This window comes from Hyperoodon ampullatus (assembly GCF_949752795.1).
Source record: "Hyperoodon ampullatus genome assembly, chromosome: 17".
In the NCBI taxonomy this organism is placed as follows: domain Eukaryota; kingdom Metazoa; phylum Chordata; class Mammalia; order Artiodactyla; family Ziphiidae; genus Hyperoodon; species Hyperoodon ampullatus.
Genome location: NC_136930.1, coordinates 57,711,360 through 57,735,456, shown reverse-complemented (window position 1 = coordinate 57,735,456; position 24,097 = coordinate 57,711,360). Strand labels below are relative to the sequence as shown.

General features: G+C 43.9%; 1 protein-coding gene across 1 annotated transcript in view; it reads left to right on the top strand.

Moving 5' to 3' along the window:
* The window catches only part of EXT1 (exostosin glycosyltransferase 1), a gene marked incomplete at its 5' end in the record, with an annotated part of 308,249 nt that overhangs the window by 245,470 nt on the left and 38,682 nt on the right, over window positions 1-24,097 (top strand). The window contains 2 exons of the mRNA XM_079722553.1: window positions 18,427-18,520; window positions 20,252-20,359. Coding sequence (XP_079578679.1) covers window positions 18,427-18,520; window positions 20,252-20,359 — 202 coding nt within the window. The remainder of the gene's footprint in view (window positions 1-18,426; window positions 18,521-20,251; window positions 20,360-24,097) is intronic.

The following is a 24,097-nucleotide window of genomic DNA, read 5'->3' as shown; positions in this document are numbered from 1 at the left end:
CTCTCTCTCTCTCTCTCTCTCTCTCTCTCTCTCTCACTCTCTCTCTCACACACACACACACACACACACACACACACACACAACTCGGGACTTACATTGCCTGTAAGGCTCAATAAGTAAATTGGGGAAGATGGAATTTGTCACTCTGCTTAAAGAAACATAATTATTTTAAAATGACAAATGGTCCCTTTGTCAATAAATGATTTATGTCTTAGCTTCCATGCCTGGATACCTTGTGTGAATTCTGAATTCACTTGTAAGTAGCTTTAGCAAAGGGTGCCCAGCAGATCCCTGGGCTGAGCTCTAAGTGGGTAGCACTTCTTTCATTCTGCTGCTTTTCCGCTGCTATTGTGTTGGGGATGCAGATGTCTGAACATGAATTCAGGTGGGTATAGCTGTAATGTGCTGCTTTACAAGGATTCATCTAGCATCTCCATCCAAAAGAATCTCCCCTCACCACCCCCTCCAAATTTCAACATCAGAAGTAGTGAGAAGAAGATGAAACCATCTTAATTCGATTTAAATTTTAAGGTCAATCACTCTCAATTACAGGGTTTTTTTCTTAAAAAAAAATTAAGTATCTGCTAATTTATTCTTCCTCACTATTATTCCACAGAGTTTCCACTCAGCCTCCCAAGGGGAAGGCCGTGAACAGGTAGCTGGGTTTTGTGCCTGTATGTTTGATCACTGAGTTATTTACAACTAGAGGATTTCCCAGTGACAAGTAAACTGGATGGACCTGCAGCTTAATTTGGCTTTTCTCCATTCAGGATGATTTCAGACAACTGAACACATGTACCTAGCACCCTATCAGAACAGAAGTGAAAGGCAGACTATGAACGCATTAACTTATCTGGAATATAACAATCCGAAAAGCCTAGAAGTCAGCCATTTAAATGTCTGCATACATGTCAATTCTGTATGTTAAGGTCTAGTGGTACTTTATTTGAATTAGCCATTGGAATGAGCACTGAAATATCTTCAGTGCTCAATACTTTGAAAGATCTCATCTATGCCTCTTCTTAAGACATCAAGAACTGCCAGAACAAAATGCCAGTGAAGCCCGGCAGCTTCTCATACCTCAGGAGCAGACAGACCATGTTTGGATTTTAATTGTCCTTCTCTGCTGGCTGTGTGACTCTGGGCAAATTATTGGAACTCTTTCAGCTTCCGTGCTCAGTTATGAAATGGGGATAATAGTATTAACCTCAGATTGTGACCCTGAGATGGTGATGCTGTATGTAAAGTACTTAGCACAGGGCTTAGCATATGAGTGTGCTAAAAATTGTGGCAGTTGTTATAGCGTTATCATTATTGTTATTTCTACATGTGAAGGTACTATTTTATAAGTATATTTTATGTTTTTTACTAAGAGCCTTTCCTTGGACTCTCACGTCAGCTTTCTTATTCTAGGAGAGACTATGATTTAAAGAATGGAAATGTGTTTTGTGATATTTAAACATATATACATATATATTTTTCCTCCAACTTTTTCTTCTAATGTATTTTCTGAGGAATTAGCAGCCTTCAAGATACAGGTGGCAGTGGTTTGCTCTGGTCTGGCCTCGATATACGATCTTGAGTTTGCTTTGTCGGAGGTTGTGGGCAAGTGCTGTAATCCCTAAATTAGTCTAAGAGGCAGATGGATGGAAACAGTGTCTTTGTTGGGTGAACCCAGTTGTGGCTTTTCTTTTGTTCCGGGCTCCAATCCAAACTAATGCCTTAATAACTGAAATTGCCTCGTTCACCCCTCTCGCCTTAAAAACTATTAAATTCAGCAGGAAGGACTCATCATTGTGGCAGAGAGATGCCCTCTCAGGGTCTCTCGGGCCAGTGGGTCCTGGGCCAGCCCAGTGGTCGGCACTTGAGGACGGGCTGGAGCCAGGGCTCCTGGGTGCTCCTGAGCAGGTCGTCCCGACAGAAGCTCCAGCTTCCTTTCCTCTTGGGCCCCTTCTACCGCATCCTAAGGCTGCCTCTTTCGGCAATTAAGTCATTTCATTCCTTTCTCTCAGGCTTTTCCTTCACCTTAGAGATGTTCAGTGTTAGGGCAAAACACAGGCATTCAAGCTGCTCGTTGCATTTAGGGAGTTGGGGAATTTGGCTTTTAATTACTGTGAAAATATGATCATTTAGGGATTCAGCACCATCTCTGCTGAGCCTGTAGGATGTTGAGACAACAGGAAAAAGGGTTCATAAATAAGTCTGAAACAGGTGAGTTGGCAGGTCCTGGGAGTGGAGGGCAGAGCAGGTGAAGTGAACTGGCATGACCCTGAGTATCTTTGCTTAGCTCCAATCAAGATGTCAAGCCTCTTTCCTGCCGCAGCTTTCCTACCTGTACCGTGGGTTAAGGTCTGCTGCAGTCAGCTACTGCTCGGCAGGTGTGTGGAATCTGGGATGCTAATAATATGGTCAGCGTGCTCAACAGAAAGTGAGTATCTGTCCAGACATCCAGGCTTGAATACTCATTTGTCCAGGCAGCCAGCAGCCCCAACGTGTGTTTTACGTACCATCCAATGGATTTCGTCTGTGTTGCACTTGTTGGAACAATTAGTCGTGGTGTGTGTACTTTGCTGGCTCAAAGGTATTTTCCATTTCTTGATGGTCTTGGACAGTTTGTCTTCAGCACCGCTCGCAGTAGTTCATCTCCACCCCAGCCCTGCTTGACCGACACTTATCCTTTAGGCCTCAGCTTAGTCCCCCTCTCCTGACTAGGTCAACTCCCTCTTTCATGTGCTCCCATAGGACGACTAGTCTCTCCTCGGAACACTCACCACAGCTGTTGATTTTATGATGGTTAATTATTTAATATCAGTCTCCCGAAAAAGACTGTCAATTGCATAAGGTAAAGAAACATCATCATCATCATCATTAAAGTTACTATTCTTATTTTTGCTCACCATTGAATTCCCCACTCCTGACAGTAGCATGCCTGGTACTTACAGGTTCACAATAAATATTATTGTTCGATGGGTGGATGGCTGGCTGGATGGGTACACAAGTGAATGGATGAAACGCCAGTGTCTCTGACAGGATTTCTCTCTTCCCTGTCCTATTCATGTGGCCTCAGGGACCCACACATGTAGTACAGGCTCCACTCAAGCTTCTAAGATAACTACAAGGCATGGTATAGTTCTTGGTGCCAAAGCCCCACAATGGACTGGGAAAGTAAAAATTATATAACTTCTTAGAAAGAGGGCTTAAGGTTTCTGCGTTCAAAAGTGGTCTTGTCTGGGATAAAATATAGCAAATGAACAGCAATTTTTTTTTATGGCATGGAGGGCTACTAATTTCATCTTTCAATCTAGTTCCCTAAATAAGTACCTTCTTGCAGACCAAATATTTGTAGCATTATATGTTCTTGCATTTCTCAGGGTATTTGCAAATATTTTATGAGCAGCAATTTGTTTCTCACCTGGTCTACCTACTCCCTAGGACCTGGGAGTAATACTTTAAATGTGGGCTGACCTCGGGAAGGTTATCCTTTCTGATTCTGAGCTGGATAAAAGATCCGGCTCAGAGATATACCAGGCATATCTCTGGTTAGAAGATCATAAATCAGTCCAGTAGATTCCATAGTGGTTCTCATGGTGTCCCTCAAGACGGAGCTCACTGGCTGGTCCCTGGGACATCTCCATGAAGCATTATAGAAAGGAGGCAGTGTGCGTGCTATAATATATAATAATTTGGGCCCTGCAGTCAGAATGCCTGAGTTCAAATCCCACCTGCCTACTAATTAAGTACGTTTAGATAAATTAGGTATAATCTTCAGTTTCCTCTTCTATAAAGTAGGAGACATAATGTTACCTACTTCACAGGGTTTTTGGAAGAGCAAATGGCCAAACAGACGTAAAGTGCTTTGCAGAATGTTGGGCATGCAATAAGCCCAATAAATGTTAGCTATAATTATTATCACCATTTTTCTTGATTGCAGGAGTTTCCATTGCAATCCCAAGCCAGTCCCTATGAATGCTTTTCCATCCTATCCCTTTCAGACTATTCTGGGACCCACATTTTCCCCTGCCTTTTCTGCCAGCATGCCTTTGGCTTAGGTTTTTACTAGGAGGACCGAAGTACAGTGTCCAGGAATGGCACCAGTTATACTGCATCTTGCCTTATATTACCTTAACCTGTAAAGGCCAACTCAAATTGCCTGAAAATCCATGCTGTACAGTGAGTGATCTGGGCGGTGCACACACTCTACACACGGGCATTAAATAAAGTAAATAATGCTGACTGTGTGTGTGCACCCAGCCAGCTTGCCCAGCTTTCTTAAATCATTTAGGCACACTTAATCTAATGGAACATGTTATGACTCCAACAGCTTCTGAATAAAAGTTGGAGGAAAGAAAAATCTGAAACGTGGCACCAACTAAAATCCCCATACGGTTATTTAAGGCAGCTGAAGCACTTCCACGGAAACTGGGCTCTGTTGGAGAAATAGCCACTCCTCTTACAGAAAGAAACCTCACTTTTTTTTTTTCTTTTTGCCTTTAAAAAAGTTTCCTTCTTTTATTTTTAGATTTTGGATGAGAATGGGACTCCAAATCCATTTTTAGGCTCTTTCTTCCTTGTTCTGCTTCTCAGAACAGTCCTTTTTATCTTGCTTCTGCCCCTGGTGGTGTCATCTTGGATGAGTTACTTGACTTCTCCTGGCTTTGCTTTCTTCATTTGGGTGTTTGTGCTGGGCGATCTTTGTGGTACCTTCCAGCTGTTAACATTCTTTTGATTTCATGATTTCTCTCCCTTATTATTACAGAAAGCACAAGTGTTGTGCCTTAAGCCTAAGATAGGAAAGTATTTATTGATCAAGTTGTAAAACCTCTACTTTCCACATTCCAGGGCTCTGAGTTTGGGCTCAGAGAGTTACAGTGGCTTTTAGGCAGTTTTTGTGCGAAGGGTGGTTTTGGATTTCTTTTCTGTTTTGCTGTAGACCTTATTTGGACGTCTGGCCATTTGATCTTGGTAGAGAGTACTGTGTCTTGACACACACCAATGCCTTAAACCTTGGCATGTTTCGGAAGCCCACAGGCATGGTCCTGAGGTTGCCTGAGTCACCATTAATGAACCAAACTGCCTGCAATGCTCCAATGGTTGCTTTTTGGCACTTGGCAGGAAAATCCTTTTCGTGTTAGTTTCAAGGTTGTCAGATATCATTATCCCCAAGTATTAAAAATTTCAAAGAAAGGAGTCACTGTGTTTGATTTATAGAATAATTATCTAGCTTTAGCTCTAACTTGGCTTTGGCAATGGTTTTGCAAGCACTCGAAAATTAAATCCATTTTTTTATGGCACTACAAGGTATTATCTCACAGCAAATGATAATTAAACACCTGTGAAATCAATTAGCCCTTTAAGCAAGGAAAAAAAGTTTTCCAATTATGTTTTCGCACCTCAAAAACTTTTATAATTCCAAAACCAGCGCTCATGGAGAGGGATATGGTCAATTGGTGTTACTGAGTCCACTTTCCATTAAGATCATCCCTAAATTTTGCTTTAACTTAATCCTGAGGAAGGCAGTTTGTGGTACCCTCTCCCTTCCAGAGAGGACGCAGTCGCCTTTGGAGCTGACTCTTAGCAGCTATCCATCTGACACACAGCTGAGCTGTCAGCTCCTCTGCAAAGGAGGTTACCACTTTGTGTTTTGATGCCAAGTTTTACTTGACGGTTTATTTAAAAGCCAAGATTCCTTAATGGAAACCAAGCAACAAGAGGTTCCATGTGACAGAATTGCTGTCTCTTTAAGGGCCCTGTAGCCAAGAGTTCTGAGCCATCTTCATTCCAAATTCATCACCTGAAAACAGAGTGGTTAATAGCTGAAAACTAACACAGTGGAAAACTGGGAATCATGGCAGGCCTTTCAGCCCCACAGGATCATGTGTGTTTCATCACTGGCTTTGGCAACAAATTAGCTGTTCCAGATGCTTCTTTTGGAAAATGATCTGCACTTCTGAAGCATTGAATGGATTTGGGAGAGAGGACATAACAATTTGAGACTCAAAAAGAAGAAAAAGAAACAGGCCGTTGACATCCTCTACATTATGCCCCATATGTACAAAGGCCATTCCAAAAATATGCTTGCTTAATCCTTATTGATACTCATATGTGCTTTAATTTGCATAATACTCTCATCTATACTGTTTCATTACATCTCAGTAGACTTCATTATTAGGTAGGCAAGACTAGTATGTTTGTCCCATTTTATAAATAAGCATGGATTCAGAAACAGAGTATAACTTGCTTAAAATCAAACAGTGACAAAGTCAAGACCAGAACCTATATTTTCTAGGTGTTACTTTATGTAGGCTTCATCCTATCACTCTACATAAACATCTCTTAAAGACATTCCTTTTTAAAAAAATTTTTTTTCTAAAGACATTTTTAATGGGATCTTGCTTTCATAGCAGATGGCATTTGGAGAAGTTGATGAATCTTAATGTTAACCAGAGACATCAGGCTGATATTGCATAAAGCAAAGATGAGAGAGAACTTGTCTTATATCCTTTTAGGAACTTGTCCTACAGATTTACCCTTGTGAATGTGGCCAGCGTTTTTGGACACTTTATGACCTCACAGGCATTATTCGCTGAGGAATAAGGAGATCTGGCATCCATTCAACAACTATTGCTTAAAAAATGACTATGGTCCAAGCACAAGTCTAGCGGCTGGGGTCACAGCAGTGAATAGGAACAGTTGGCCAGAAAGACAAACATGTGCGTGAATTCAGACAGTGGTAAATCCTAGGACAGAGACGCAATGGAGAATTGGGACAGTGAGTGCTGGGAACACAGGCTGGTCTGCGAGGGCCTCTCTGAGGAGGGACTGTTTGTCTGAAGGCTGATGTGCATCTTGAGGTAGATCTGGGGGAAGAAAAATTCCAGGGAGAGGACACGGCAAGTACAAGTCCATGAGACGGTGATGTGTGTGATGTTTCTAGAAACGGCGAGAAGGACAGTGTAGCTGTAGATGGTGAGTGAGGAGAGGAGCGGTCAGAGCTGTCGGCAGAAGCCAGTTCTCAGGGAGCCCTGTCGGCCAGGGCAAGGGACATGGGTATTGTTCTAAGTGCCATGAAGATTCGGTGGAGGGTTTTCAGCCTGGGAGTGACGTCTTAACGGTATCTTTGGTTGCTTTATGGAAAATGGATTTTAGGGGGATAAGACTGAACCTATTCTGACCTGAAACTATTAAGAACAAGAGTATGCTTCCTGTTGCCCTGCTCAGGTGGAAACCCAAAGGAGGAGTAGAATTAAAGAGATATAGGAAAGAGGGGCATAAGGAGACTCTGGTTCCCATGGGATTACAAAACCCAGTAGGGGGCAGCTCCTGGGGGCTTCTGCATCTTTGTTTCCCCAGCGCTCAGTGCGTCACTTGGCACATAGGAGCTGCTCAACTTTCATTTGTCCAGCAAATAAATATCAGGACAGGAAGGCGTCTTAAGAGCCATCTGGTCTACCTCTCTCCCATCAGATGCTTAAATTATCCCTCCGTCCCACAACCTCTTCCCAAAATGAGGCCACCTAGGAGTTGGCTAGCTGCTTAGCTGCTTCTCAAGGGGGACAGTGCTGAGCAGAGCTGGCTGGAGGAGAGGCAGAGGTGACTCAGTGTCACAGACTCTTTCTCCCAGGGCACTGTTGTGGTTCTGCCAAAGGAAATGGCAGAATCTAGACTTACGGGCTTTCCCAATCTCCAGTGACCAAACCCTTCATGGAGGCTGATCTGGTCAGTAAGCCATATGTGGCATCAGATTGTTCATCATAACAGATTTTGATGTCTCGTGGAGGCACGTATGCACCTGTACAATTATATACTCACATACCCAGGTGAGAGAGATTAAACTTTCCATAGACAACTAGCTCCATGCAGCTTTCATATTATGCGTCCTGTAAATTTTGAGGATGGGCCATCGCTGCCTATGCACATTTCTGAGGTCTCATTTGCTTGTTCAGTGCAGAAGGCCCAGAGGTGAGCTGGCCCTGACTGTCAAAGTCAGAAGGTGGAGCCCAGGAATGGCAAAGGTAGGAAAGGAGATGGGAAGTGAGGGTAGCTGAAACCAGAATCATTTCCTTAGCTGTGTGTAATTGGATTCTCAAGGTATTTTATAATCACTTAAGTGCAAGGAGCAGATGAAAGGCTTCAGCACTGACCAAGAATGCAGGGTATGTGAGGTTGGACACCGGATGGCCCCTACGCAGTGTCTACTCTGATGAGGAGAACAGCCCAGCAGGAATTCCAAACATCCTCCTAATCCCAGTGCTGACCCAGGCTGGCTGTGCAGGGAAGAACAGTCTTGGCTCAAGAAGGGAAGGGGTCAGAACATTGGGGTGAGCCCAGTTTTCTTTGGGGGATGAGGAGTCTTCGCCTTTGCACCGATGCAGTGTTTATCATGGCAGAAGCCGGGAAGAGGTTCTCCAGTTTTATTTTCTTTTAGCTCAGACGTGGGGGAAAGCCAGGAGACAGTTCAGTTTGAATAGTGCTGTGCATACATTTAACTTGATTTGCAAATAATGCTGTTTAGCAGGGCTGGTGAAACACACATCCCCGCCCCCTTCATCAGTGTGCAGAGGACAGAACCTTTAACAAGATGCCAGGCCTTCGGAAATAAAGACAGAGAAGGGATACAAAAATGTACAAAAGGAAGACGCTATATATAAAAGACACCCTTTTCCATGCTCTAAGTCAGCTGGGCTCAGCCTAAACACAGGAGTGAAGATCATCCTAGGAAGGGCTGGCATAATCAAGAGCCGCACGTATTGCTATTAGCTAAGCAGAGATGGTTGTAATGAAGGGCTCATGGCTCTTCTTTGTGTCTCTGTTGTTTCTACAACCCCTCCCGCCCCCCTGCAAACCAGGGGACACTGAGCACTTTTCATCTATTTCATACCTATGTTTTGAGTGGCTCCTGCAGGCCAGGCCCTGGGGGTAGGTGTTGGTTCAGCAGAAAGTAGGACCATGGTCCTCCCTCCTGGAGCCCAGTGGAAGGGAAACAAGAAAATGGGCAACTGGATCCAGAGGGAGTAGTAGACAGGGAATCCTGGGTGCCATGTGAGCAGCAAGAGGGTCTCTGGGTAAGACTTAGGGATCGGGGAAGGTTTCCTCTGGGGTGGAAGGGAAGAAGGGTGTGTGGGGAAGTACCCTGTCCACAGGCTGCTCCCTGGGACTCGGCCTGTCCCCGAGGAGTCACCGTCGAGGCTTGACACCCCACGCTGCTGGCCCCGCAGCTTCAGTCCACACTTCCTGGACCCACTGCACTTGGCTGGCTTGTCTTCGTGGCGCGGAGCCTGGTGAAAGGTTAATGGTAAGATAATGACCTTGGGCTTCCCAGTTGCCCTCGGGTCTGTCCCAGACATTTAGGTCCTGCAGTCAGGTCCTTGGTGTGCCTCTTGTGGACCCATTTATCCATCTGAGGTCACGGCTGCTGCTGGCTCCTTAATTGTCACTCCCTTCCCTTTCCCCCACTGTACCCAGAGAGCTCCTTATTTAGCACTTTCAGAAATGCTTTATTTCCAACCAGAGAATTTAGACCCACACGTCCTGGAATTGCGTTTATCTCAGAGCACTTTGAAATTTGGTATTGCCGAGCAGAAAAACCGGTGCTCCAAAATCTCGCCTCGTTCCGATCGCTTCCTGAGGTTCATGTTCCCTGGCACAATATATTCAAAATCTTTCATTTTCCCCTTTTCTGGGGAAGTTACTCCTTCCTTCGAGGCAGCTCTGGGAGACAACAGAGCCCTTCTGGTACAAGCCCCACAAAGTACAACTCTGCTACTCAACTTCATCATCTGTAAAATGGGGCCCCTTCATGTGTGGTTGTAGAGAGAAAGGGCAGGAATGAACACGGGTTGTTGCCCCACCCATGGGAAACATGTAATCATTGGGGGGATGATTATTATAATTGCTATCATTAATGGCTGTCCTATTTTTGTCACTTGCTTTTACATATTAGCCATTGAGCTGCTATGTAATGGGCGGGAACCGACGTGGTCTTCTGCATGGTGTACCTGGTACATGTTAAGTTCATTAATACGTGCAGGTGAGGGTTACCACCTGGTCCAGGCTTACACTTCTTAGCTGCCAGTGGATGTTTAGGGTAGAGATGGGGTGGGGGAGTGTAGACTTGATATGGGATTATGATCCAGTGTGTTCAGACGCAGTGTTTGATTCCAAGGATCCAGCCAACTCTTTCTTCTTCCCTGTGAAAAGCAGATATAACCATATCCACCTCCTGGGGTGGCTGTGAGGCTTAAATGAGATGATGTGTGCGAAAGAGTCAGTACCTCCCCTGGGGCCTCCCGCCCCAGCCAAAGCCCACGCACTGTTCCTCCCTCCCTTCCCGATATTGAAATGGATTTTAAATGGGCATAAAAAGAAGATGGTCTTAAGTGGAAAGCCAGGAAGTGTGAAAGGGTGGACAGCTTGGGATCGGCAGGGTCATTCAGAGGAGCACCACAAAGAAATCATTTCCTAATTCTCAGCCTGACCGAGTGCCCCAGAGGTTCGAGTAGCCGGCAGTCCTCAGGGCAGAGTGGCCTGTGTTAGGAATCTCACCATCTCCAAATAGCGAGGGCCTTTCCACTGGGAGCTACTGAGTCCCTGAGGCTGCAGTCACTCTGGTCACCAGCGCCACACACTAGGATAATCCATCTGCATTTCCCTGACTCCGGAACATAGAGTAGCTCATTCGTGGGCGCAGACACTGTATGAGCAGGTGGCGTGAAGAAACTGAGGCTCAGTGAATCCCGTGAATTCACAAAGACCACTGGGGCCTATACTTTTCTGTGTGTAATTTACAAGACAACAAATAGAGATAGAATGGTGGCCAATGGACCCATTTTCCAGCCAAAAGATTGGCTCCCACTCCTGGTTTTCTCAGTTCAATCTGTGCCTTGGGCCAATTTCATTTTATTACATGCTATGGATTTTGGGGTTTTCTCAAAAATAATTGAAATTTTAAGCGTCAAATCTGTGATAGTCCAAGAAAGGCAACATAGATATTAAATAACAGAGCACCATCTTGGACTGAACTCCTGGTGTGACATGGGGTGGAGTTTTGAGTAGGGGAGAAAGAGTCCTTTTAAATGGTAGCCTTTTGTTGCCAATGCCTGAAAGTAGGTGAAAGGTTTAGGACTTCACCATGTAAGAAACATAACTTTCAGACATTCCATTTGTGTGAGCTGCCGAGGAGACAGTATCATGTAGTACAGGGCAAAGGCCCTTTAGAATCAGAAAGCCTGGAGCTGGAGCCCCGGTGGCTCCACAGCTGTGACCTACGTTGGCAAGGTTATCGGGCTGTGTGAACTTCATGTCTGCCTGTGAAGTTGACTTATATCAAGTACTGAGCTTTCCTTTGGTGACATGTCACTCTTCTGCTTGAGCCCTTCAGGGACTCATGACCACCTGCACAGGGTCATGTCTGAGGTCCAGGAGATCCTCCCAGGGGGACCCTGCCTGTGCCAGCAGCCTCATCTCTCCTCCCCGTCTGGTGCACCCCAGACTCTGGGCAGTGTGTCTCACCTTGGTGTGTCTGTTCCTGCTCTGCTACCTCTACCCCCAGAGATGCCTGTCGCCTCCTCACAGCTCTTTGCTGGACTGATTCTTGCTCTTCCTTTAATATTAGCTCAGAATCTCCCGTCCTCCAAGAAGCATCCCTGCTTCTCACTTTCCCCACCAAAGCCAAGCTGTGCCTGTTGTTTCCCTTTTCTACATAACTCCCAGCCCTTGCCTCCATCCTCCCATTTCCCTCACCGAATGACAATCGTTTGATAACACATCTGCCTTCTCCCTGGACCATCAGTTCCTTGAACAGTATTTGACACATGGTACTAGGCATTAGGCATTCAACTAATGTTTGTTGAATGAATGAAAGAAAGCACAGAGGAGGTGCCAAGGAAGCTATTTTATTTCCCTTATCCCAGAGCACTTTGTGCAGCTACAACAGTCAGAAGTTGTTTTTGCGTTCTTTGTTTTTTTCTTCAGGGATGTGATTCTAACCTGGGGGTAAGCAAAGAAGATTAAGTACTTATGAGGATGGGGGCTGAGAGGGAGCATATCAGCTGTAGATGTTCACTTTATAAATCAATACGTGAGACAAACTGTAGCAGCATCAGGGGGAGACGAGAATTGTGTGGCTACAGGGAGGAGGGCCTGGCTCACGTCTTCCCTATCCTCTGATTAGCAGAAAGCAGGCTCACATGGAACTGAGCCTACCAAGGAACTGTGGGAAGCACAGCTGGACCCGTGGGCACACTGCACCAGCATTGTCCGTGGCTATGGAGTGTTTGATAGTAAGGCAAAATCCTTTCAATTAGAAACTGCTGTTGTGATTCACAGCTTCTGTTTTCATTTTATTTTCAAGGGTCTGCTCTACACGTCTCCCTGGCTCTGTCTTGGGGAATCCATTCCTCTTCCGTTTGTTTGTTACGTTTTTGAAATGTTTGTATTCCTCTTGAACCGCTGTAGTTTATACAAAAATTTACGATCACGCAGTGCCTTGCAGTTTCTACTGTATGCACGCAATCTCATTTACTCTTCACATCTTTGAGGCCCAGAGAAGCTAAACAGTCTGCACAGGGGCACACAGAAAGTGGTAGGTCCAGAAGCCAAGTTCTTCATCCCAGGTTTTCCTACTTAAACTGGCTGTATTTTCCATTATATTCGGTCACCTCCCTTCCAATCATAGCTACCATTTATGGATTGCTTATAATGTGCCCAGGCTTAGTTAAAATGTATCATTTAATCCTCACAGTAGAAGTATTATCCCCATTTTGCCAACCAGGAAACTAAGATCTGGACAAATTAAAAACTTTCCCAAGGGCTTCCCTGGTGGCACAGTGGTTGAGAGTCCACCTGCCGGTGCAGGGGACATGGGTTCGTGCCCCGGTCCGGGAAGATCCCACATGCCGCAGAGCGACTGGGCCCGTGAGCCATGGCCGCTGAGCCTGTGCGTCCAGAGCCTGTGCTCCGCAACGGGAGAGGCCACGGTGGTGAGAGGCCTGTGTACCACAAAAAAAAAAAAAAAACTTTCCCAAGATCATTCAGCTTATGAATAGCCAAGGTAAGATTGGGACCCAGGTTTGGCTGGGTCTAAAGCTGCTTAACCACTAAGCTTTTAATCATTAAGCTCTTAACCACCGTGCCAGTGGTTCTCAGAATTTAGGGTGTATCTTAATTATCTGGAGGGCTTGTTAAAACGCAGAATTCTGGGCCCTTCCCCCAGGGTTTCTGATTCAGCAGGCCTGGGTAAGGCTGAGAATGTACATTTCTACCAATTTTCCAGATGATGCTACTAGTTGGAAGAGTGTACTTTGAGGACCCCAGTGCTAATGCCACATCGCCCTCCACCCATATGCTGGTTGCACTGAATTGCTTTCAGCACCCCCCCCAAAAAGTTTCATATGGAGGGGAAGGGCTTTAATTATGCATTATTGTATGGCCCATTTTAAATGGGGTGTATCCCATACATTATTCACTACAACTTTAAGGTTGTTGTAGTGAATTATTTCGGCCGTAGAATGGGTTTGGTTTCTAGGTTAAATACAGGGTCATGTTATTTTTATTGCATTTTTCATTGAAGTAGTTTATGGAAACTGTTCTGTCTTCTGTGTCGTCACCTATACAGCGGGGGACTTAATGGCCATCTGAAAAGGGTAACAAAACCATTATTAATAAAGCTGAAAGTTCTCTGAGATTAGTTGCCTCCCTCATCTACTTACCTTCTTGCTTAGGATCTCATATGTTTGTTGTTTCTTGTTTTTAAGAAGTTTATGATTTTGATGTGATCTATATTTCTAAGCTTAAGTCATAGGGAAGAATTAGTCTCTAAAAAGACTGTCCCCCTCACTTGACCTGTCGTCGCCCCATCTTTTTCCCCAGTCCCTATCCACTGGTTACCACCAACCTGTTCTCCATCTCTGTAATTATGTTATTTCATGAACACTATAAATGGACTAATTCAGAATATGTCGTTTTGGGATTGGCTTTTTCACTTAGGATAATTTTCTTGGGGTTGTTGTGTGTATCAGTAGTTCATTTCCTCTTATTGCTAAGAAGTATTCTAAGCTATACATGTACCACAGTTGGTTGAATGATTCACCCATTGAAGGATATTTGGATAGTTTCCAGTTTGGGGCTATTAAGGATAAAGCTGCTGTGAACATTCGTGGACAAGTTTCTGCGTGAAAATAAGTCTTCATTTCTCTGGGATAAATGCCCAAGGGTGCAATTGCTGGGTGCTAAGCCCACTTTTAGTTCTAAAAGAAACTGCCAAACCATTTTCCAATGTGGCCGCCCCATATTACCATCCCACCAGCAATATACGAGTGTTCCAATGTCTCTGCAGCCACATCAGCACCTGTTGTCATGTGTCCTTTTGATTATAGCCATCCTACTTGCTGTAAAGTGATATTTTGTTGTTTTGATTTGCATTTCCCTAAAGACTAATGGTTAAGTATCTTTTCATGTGCTTATTGGCACTTTGTATATTTTCTTTGGAACAATGTCTGTTCACATCCTTTGCCTGTTTTTATAAATTTATTTATTTTGACTGCGTTGGGTCTTTGTTGCTGTGTGCGGGCTTTTCTCTAGTTGCGGCGAGCGGGGGCTACTCTTCGTTGCAGTGCACGGGCTTCTCATTGTGGTGACTTCTCTTGTTGTGGAGCATGGGCTCTAGGCACGTGGGCTCAGTAGTTGTGGCTCATGGGCTTAGTTGTTCCGCGGCATGTGGGATCTTCCTGGACCAGGGCTCGAACCCGTGTTCCCTGCATTGGCAGGCGGATTCTTAACCACTGTGCCACCAGGGAAGCCCCCGTTTGCCTGTTTTTAAATTGGATTATTTGTCTTTTGATTGTTGGGTTGTAAGAGTTCTTTACCTTTTCTGGATAAAAGTCCCTTGTCAGATTTATGATTTGCAAATATTTTCTCTCTTCTATAGGTTGTATTTTCACTTTCTCGATGGGAGCTGGGGGTAGAGGGAGACCGGTCTTCTCAGCTGTACTCACCTATGTTAGAACTTCTATTAGGCAGAGCTGATGGGGGTTGGTGATGGAACAGATCTCGGCTCAGAGGCTCCAGACGTTCTCAGTTCTTGCTGAGATTTGGTAGATTTTCTTGAACAAATGTTTTTCCATTTGTCATCATGACCTTAGGACAATTTCCAGAAACTTTCAATGAATGCTCTTATAATTTGTACCAGTTAAATTGTTTTGCTGGGAAGAGTGTCCTCAGAATTCCTTAGTGTGTCATTCTGGAAGGCCAGGCTTCCACAGTGTACTTAATACAAATGCCCTCAGGAGATGTTACACCTGAAGTCCTCATCAGTCTTTTCTAGTTATCCGATGAGTCTTTGGTAGATCTAGCAGCTGAAGAAGCATCTTCTCTACACAACATCTGCAAGACTAGAACAGTGCCTGGAACATAGTATTTCTTAAAAGAATGATTGAATAAATGAACAAGTTTAAGCACCTAGAAGGAGGTAGACGTGGGGCATGGGAGAACATCAGAGAGCTGAGTGGTAGGGTACCAAATACATACGTGATTCAATTAGAAAGATTGTCCCCTTTGCAGGCATCATTACTTCTTCCATTGTAGTACACAGTAATTCATAGGCTCACTGTCACTAGAGCCCAAGAATGAGGCTGGTTCATGGGTTAAGCATGATTAGAAATCCAAAAATCATTGTTTCAGGTTATGAGTGATTATGTTTCTGTATGTCTTTGTGTGTCAGTATAAATACACACATTACACATTGTGTACACGAGCAGATTTCTGTAGACACATATACACACATACATACATACCTACAGTAGTTATGGAAACTTTTGGAGCAGTGGGATACACTCAAAGGGACATTCTTCTTTCTTACCTAAAAATGATAACATAAAGAATGGAATGTTCAAAACCATCTTTAGGCATCTTGTCCAACTGACTCATTTTGCAGATGAGGAAACTGAGGCCCAGAGAGCCCATCATTTTGTTCTTAATCTCACAGCTTACCTAGTGGGTTCCTGATTCCAGCAAGAATGATTGTCCCCCATCTTCTGTTACCTATTGCGTGAATGAACACAAGTTTCAATCATGAAGCTTTATTCACTACATCAGCAGATCTTCCTATACAACCACTTAAAAATCAACAGCTTGAATAATTGTCATTTGAATTTTTCCTACAAGTTTTCTGCCTTTCCTCTTGCCCACTCCTTCCCTAAAGTAAAATTTGCAACTGGCAACTTTGAAACTTGTTAAAATCCAGCACATTAATAGGGTTTTACATTTTAGCAGCCTAATGATAAGGAGGTAGGGCCTTCTGTTCTGGCCCCTCAGGGCTTTCTATTCTGGGCATTTATTAAACTTTGCTGTAGCCTCAAGTATATTTGACCTTTTTATATTAAAAAAAAGTTTCAGTTTAAACTTTATACATATATATTTTGTGTATGTACATATTTCACTCTTCTCCACTGATTAGGTAGATATTGAGACATTATCAACAGTTGAACTTGAAGATACTTGTCAATTATTTCCCTATGTTTGGTAAGGAAGAGAAGCCATTACTATCATAATTTATTATTATTTTCATTTAGCTAGATTTGAGCCCTCTTAAAAATGTTTTCTACTTTGAGGTCTATTTTGCAGTTTAATTAATGTAGCAAGGGTTTTTTTTTTTCTTTTCTTTTTCTTTTTTCTTTTTAAATTTTACTCTCAATGGAGATAATCCATTCACGGTGACCTTTCCTTGTGCAAATTAGTTGTACACGCTTGTTTAAGTAAATGGTCCTTTGCATGATGTCTCTTCTTAATGATGGGTTTATAATCGAAAATTGGCTTATTCACATATGCCTACTTTGTGTGAGAATATAAAAATAGATGTGGACTTGAAAAATATAAATGTATATATCAGTATCCCCAAAAGAGGAGGGAAGAATCCAATGCCTTCAGGCTATGATTAAATTAGACTATTAGAGTCAGAAAGTGCTGGTGACATATGCTACTGTCAAAGTCACCTGTCTGCCGAGCCTGGGAGGCTCTTGAAAAAGGAGAGTGATTTCATCCTGGCTCTGAGAAACTGGGCCTTCACAGGACCTGAGCCATCTCCAGTTTCCCAAGTTTTCTTAAGCTCCAAATGAAATTTCAGCTGTGTGTTTAGGAATGTATTTGTGGAAATCATTTTTATTTTTTTTTATTTATTTATTTTTAACAGATTTCTAGTTTAATTAATTAATTTGGCCATGCTGTGCAGCCTGTGGGATCTGAGTTCCCTGACCAGGGATTGAACTCGTGTACCCTACATTGGGAGTGCAGAGTCTTAAGCACTGGACTGCCAGGGAAGTCCCTGGAAATCATTTTTAAAGTGCTAGCCCTGAATAAAATGAGATGCTTGTTACCTTTCCTGTACTTCACCGGTATAAAAAGACAGGTGACATTCATATTACATTTTGCATTTTTTCACGTGTAGAAACAGTGTGATACAACTAAATGGTGTTTGAGGAAAAAATCATCTCTTCTGCTGCCCAGGTTCCCACAGGCCCCACCGTTTTGTTTTTTTTTTTTTCTTTTCTTTTCCTGTTATTCCTCTTTCCCCATTTCTTGGGCTGGCTCCTTCTCTCTCACCTCCATGCCAACCATTCTTTTTTTTTTTTTTTTTTTTTTTTGCGGTACGCGGGCCTCTCAATGTTGTGGCCTCTCCCGTTGCGGAGCACAGGCTCCAGACGCGCAGGCTCCGGACGCGCAGGCTCAGCGGCCATGGCTCACCGGCCCAGCCGCTCCGCGGCATGTGGGATCTTCCCGGACCGGGGCACAAACCTGTGTCCCCTGCATCGGCAGGCAGACTCTCACCCACTGCACCACCAGGGAAGCCCCATGCCAACCATTCTTATACAGGAGTGTTTGTCTGGGGTGACCAAATGTTCTTGGTTAAAAGTAGAAACTCCGCCTTGAAGGAGAAACTAAATGTTTTGTGCTTGGAATGGAGGTTTCCTGAGTAGGTTTTCGTAGCATGGGTTCGTGGGGTAGGAAACAAGAGCAGCCTTCGTTTTACTGAATGACATGGCATTAAAAAAGAACAACTAGCGGTGAGTACTTTCTAAGCTTATGGGGGCAACCTGTTTTTATCCGACACAAAAATCTGATTTGGGAAGCAAAGGCTGGGCAAGCCAAAATTTTGCTGGGACCATCAGACTTGTCTTTTACGTACTGTTTGCAAAAGGCCCTAATTGCTTTGTCCAATGTGATGGTTCACATTTCTTCTCCTTCATGCAACAACCCTGCCCACCTCCCGCCCTGGAAAAGTGAGACTTGCCTGTGTATCACCCGAGTTGCTCTGGGGAATTTCTGGCAGGTGTGCACCCACCCCAGGTGTGTTGATTCATCCCCCCCGCCCGACCGTCTCCCCTGCTCCATTCCTAACGCGTCTTTGTTTGCTGATGGCCCCTCCTCTTCTTCTAGGTATGATTATCGGGAAATGCTGCACAATGCCACTTTCTGTCTGGTTCCTCGTGGTCGCAGGCTTGGGTCTTTCAGGTTCCTGGAGGCTCTGCAGGTAAGAGACCCTGATCCTCCCCAGAACAGGGCTGAGGACTCAACGTCAGACTGGGGCGGAGTTTAACCGTAGCACTTCTCCTGGGGTCTAAGCCGAATGTGTGGTTTGCCTTGAACACCTGAAATCTTTTTTCCCAAGAAAATCTGCAACATTTTTATGAGTGAGGGGAGCGGGGGGAGGATTTACTCCCTGCCTTTGGACATGAGGAGATCCGACGGGAGTCTCAAGGGAGGGTGGGTTCTTCAGAGAAGTGTTTACAAACAGAGGGCAGATCTGCTTGCCCACCAGGCGGCCGACCTGGGCTCCACGGAGACTCAGCCCTCCTCCTGGAAGCCAGTCTCAAAGCAATGAAAATGGCTGATGGGTGGTATTTCCCAAAAGCAAAATCGTCGGTTCTGTCCCCATCTCAGTCGTCACTCAGTTCCTCTAAATGCTGAGCGTGGTACCCTGCAAGGTAGAGGCACTCACTCAGCCCAGCTCCTCCCAGGCTCTGAAATTCAGAGGTTCTGGAGCTGCTGGGTCTCTGCTATTAACCTTCACTTTGCAGAAATGCCTTCACCTGCTGAGACAGTGCTCCACACTTCCCACCTGGAAGTTGCAACCAGCCTTCCTTGTTGGCGAGAAAGCACGCCCTCCCCCTCTCAGCTCCTGGACCCCTTGCTACCGTGTCCTTTCTTCCTCTGTCCTCTGCCCCGGCTGAACCTGTGCTTCTGTCGCAGTGCTTCTTAACGGCCAGCATTCTGTCGTGTCCTCTGACAGGAGAGCTTCCTTCTCTTGAAAGTCTTTTCTGGCACGTTCTATGAAGCATCCCATTCCTGACATTCCCCTAGCCTCTTGGGATGTTGCATGGAGCAAATCCTTCTCTGCTTTGGATTCTGAGTTATTTGCAACCAGAATTTTGTCATTAGCCTGGGGTTTCTCGGTTCTTAGGTCACTGTGCGGGTAGTAAATTGGTACGACAGAGGTTGGGATCCCTCCACACTGAAGGGAACAAAGTTCAGATGTTTACATGGCTAGGGAAAGGTGAGCACCCTGTAACAGTTTAGTCCACAAAACACTTTATCAGGAATGCCGAGCTGTTCTTTGTTGCTCAGGACATTGGGGTGAACCACTTTGCAAGTGGGCTGTGGCAGTTATACTGACAAGGCTGATCATGTTCAAGGTGGGGTTTACGCTAGGATTTTATTGGTGAACGATTTTGTTACGTCAATAAAACTTCTTCAACGGAGGTCAGTTGCCTCCATAGAGGTAAGGTCAGCCAAACCATGTACAAGAATAGAAATGGGGCTTCCTTGGTGGTGCAGTGGTTGAGAGTCCGCCTGCCGATGCAGGGGACACAGGTTCGTGCCCTGGTCTGGGGGGATCCCACATGCCGCGGAGCGGCTGGGCCCGGGAGCCATGGCCGCTGAGCCTGCGCGTCTGGAGCCTGTGCTCCGCAACGGGAGAGGCCACAACAGTGAGAGGCCCGCGTACCGCAAAAAAAAAAAAAAAAAAAAAAAAAGAATAGAAATGGGGTTTTCGCATTCTAGGGCAAGGCTTGCAAATAGTAAAATCTCAGCTGGATACAGACAAACTTCATGTGACTTGATAATTCATAAAAGTCCACTTTTCTTCTGACCTCAGCAGTCCAGGATTCATGCCAGTAATTGAATTTGTACCAATTTCACCTCTGATTGGAAGGGTTCCTGCTGCCATATTCCTCACATTCACGAAGTCCCCTTCTTTGCACAGGCCGCCTGTGTCCCTGTGATGCTCAGCAATGGATGGGAGTTGCCATTCTCTGAAGTGATTAATTGGAACCAAGCTGCCGTCATAGGTGATGAGAGATTGTTATTACAGGTAAGGAAGGGGTGGTGGTGGCCTTCAACAGATCAGTGGATTATTGTTGCCCCCGTCCAAACTTTCAAAGAAGATGAATCCACAAGGTCAGCTCTGTAAAAGAAATTTTATCAGGAGAAAATTGCCTGTGTCATGGTGAATATGAAGTCATTTAACATGACATCGTTCACTTCCCAACACACAATCTGCTCAGGTCCAGGGAATATATTCAGAGGAGGAGAAGTTGCAGGTGGACCATACTGAACTTTGATACTGAGAAGAGGTGTGTATCTACCCCCCCTCAATATTCAAAATGTTTAGAAATTATACCAGAGAGTTTTTGTACCATCCTGTCGCCACTTTGTACTCCTTTCCCAATTCCGTATCTGCCTTCAGATTAATTTTCAGAAAGAGAGAGGTCTCTAGGGCTGATTCTTATAATTAGTGTTATCATTGCTCAAATGATCTAGTCTGGGTACATGAGTGAGTGTTACCTTTAAGATGTATATTTAAAAGAGCAGCCTCAAATGAAAATGTATGTTTTTTTAAAATGTATTTTTGGCCATTTAGATTTTTCCATTTAATTTTATTGTTGTAAAAACATGTAATATGAAATCTACTCGTTTAACAAATTTTGACATGTACTCATGGTTGAGTGTAGGTACAATGTGCTACAGCAGGTCTCGAAAGCTTATTCAGCTTGCTTAACTGAAGCTTTATGCCCACTTACTAGTAATTTCTCACTTCCCGTCCCCCAACCCCTGGTCACCACCATTCTACTCTTTAATTCTATGAATTTGATTATTTTAGATATCTCTTATAAGTGGACTCATGAATTATTTGTCTTTCTGTGACTGGTTTATTTCACTTAGTATAATGTCCTCAAGGTTCATCCATGTTGTCTTCTATTGCAGAATTAAGGCTTACTAATTATTAAAATGTCCGTATTGCCCAACGTGATCCACAGATTGAAGGCAATTTCTGCCAAAATCCTAATGGCATTTGTTTTTTACAGAAATAGAAAAACAGCTCTAAAATCCATATGGAGCCAGAAAAGATCCCAAATAGCCAAATCAATCTTGAGGAAAAAGAACAAAACCAAGGCATTATAGTCCCTAATTTCAAAATATATTATAAAGCTCCAGTCATCAAAACAGTATGGTACTGGCAAAAAGACAGATATATAGACTAATGGACCAGAGTACAGAGCTAAGAAATAAATCCACACATATACATCAACCAATCTTCCACAAGGATGCCTAATAAAAGTTTAAACTTCTCAAGAGCTGCCTGGGAAGGTGGATATGATACTCACAGAAAAATACTGGGGCAGGAATAGTCAGTCACTGAGGATTTCTAAAGACCCTTTGTGCAAAAATGTTTTAGCTTCAACATAAATTGCCATTCTCTTTTTTCTAAAATGATGGAATATTTAAATGCTTTTATTTCATGGCATTGTACTTTATCTTGAACTACCACAAATATTTGTAAAATGATATTTTTTAATGTCCTTTTTTCAATATTCAGGAAATTCAGTTTCTAACTCTATCATTGATTCTACTTCTGTGCTGCTGGCCAGTCTGCTAACTGGCTGGTGAAATAACTCAGTACTCTCCCTAAAGTAACAGTGGAATATCTGTAACCAAGAAGGCCATGAATTAGGCAAGCCAAGCTGAATGCAGCTCTTAAAACATGCCTTGTGTCTGGTACTCAGATCTGTGATTTCCAAGGCCCCTGGGACCTCAGAAGCAAGAGGAGGACACGTGATCTAGTAGAGTTCTCCCCACACAGAGATGATGTGTGCCTAAAATATTCACTCATGACAGGCCAAACAAAAGTGATAGATGTGGTTCTTTTCCATGTTGCCTTTTTCCTTCCTCTTATGATTTTTAAAAAATAATGCATGCTCATTAAAGGAAATTTAGGAAAGAAAGGGAATAAAAGATACCAGCCATAATTTCTCCATTTATGTACCAGTGCTCCCGTGAATTTGATGTGACTAAGTTGGGAGTTTGTCTTTGAGAACAGAGCGTGTTCCAGGATACTGAATTGTGGTTGTCTGGTCTTTACCATTTCAGCAGAGTTGATTCCCCAGAAGCATTTCACCTTCTGAGGCAACATTTTGGCTTGATGCTGGAGATTTTGTTTTTCTTTCTGCACCTACTCAAACTTGCTGGCATTTTCCTCTCTCATATGCAGTCTGTCTTTGCACAGCTGCCTCCATATTGAATGATGACTGCACTGTCATTGACAGTGGTTTTAAAGAACTGGCACCCAGCCCAAATATCTGCTCTGGGAAATGTTTTTGTTATGTTACCATTTTTCATTTCCTGTTTTAGAACAGCACAGGTATTTTTATTTGCATATATTCTTGTCATGTCACCAGGAGAGCTTACTGTTGCTTTCCTATATCTATCTTGGTAGATTCCATTAGTTCCGTTACCATGCATGACCTTTTATTAAGACTTCACTGCAACTTTGAACAATCCGGCCAAATTGGAATTAATTTATCACTTTCCCATACCTGTCTCTCGGGACAAGCAGATTAAGAACCGGTAGCCAAATGCCATTAAAATTTGGAACTCTTGTCTTTTTAATCAATTGGAATTATCTTCCAGAGCACTTTGAAGAGTGCTGTCAGACACTTGTATCATATGCACAAATGGGTAGGATATATTTCACTTGAGGTTGTAACATCAAGATGTGGCTAATAGAAGAGAGGGGTTGTATTGGTAGGCTTATCTGTGCTATCTCTTTCTGCCTTCATAACCACAGCCTACTCAGTTTGCTGGAGAGCACATAGTAATGATAGCTTTTGACATTTTTCTAATGGACTGGTTCCTCATGATCATGATGAAACAGTCTACCTGTATGACTCTTAGAAAATACCACTGACATTCAGAAGAGGGCATGATTATGAAAATTGAGGAGGGTAATTTTTTTCTAGTCTTTCTTGGGCAATCTGAGTAATTTTCTCAGTAAATAAAAATAAATGTTCTTTGGCTTAGGAAGGATCCATGATCTGAATGGTTTCTCTACCTTCTTCAAGAATATTTTATTTCCACTTGACCTTGAGCTCTGGTTTCAGGCTAATGTTTCTCCTTTACCTGTTGCCTCCATGCTGCTTCAGTGTTGGGAATCCAGATACACACTTTGGGGCTGCAGATTTAGTATCTGCTTCTGGACATTGCCAAAGCAAGTGAACTTGTCCTTATGTAGATACTGTGAAGCAGTTCTGTGGCTTCCCGTAAGTGTGGTCTTGAATCAGAAAATATGCTCCTGGGCTTCCCTGATGGCACAGTGGTTGAGAGTCCGCCTGCCGATGCAGGGGACACGGGTTCATGCCCCGGTCTGGGAAGATCCCACATGCCGCGGAGCAGCTGGGCCCGTGAGCCACGGCCGCTGAGCCTGCGCATCCGGAGCCTGTGCTCCACAACGGGAGAGGCCACAACAGTGAGAGGCCCATGTACTGCAAAAAAAAAAAAAAATGCTCCTACTTCCTTCGCCACCACTGGAAATTCAGATGTAGTCTTAGTCACAATGCCATGGGTAACTTTCTTACTAAAGCAGCTAACGGAGCATTCCTGCTTTAGTCCAGGCTCGCATACCTGTCTGATTAATTACACATTAGGGAGGCAAGCATGCAGAAAGAGGTGAGCACAAAAGGACAGTTGCTAATCACAAGGCATCTCCCCTAAGTATAGACTCTATAAATGAAATAGCCTTTGGGCTATAGGTGAAGATAGGGAGCAAACCAAG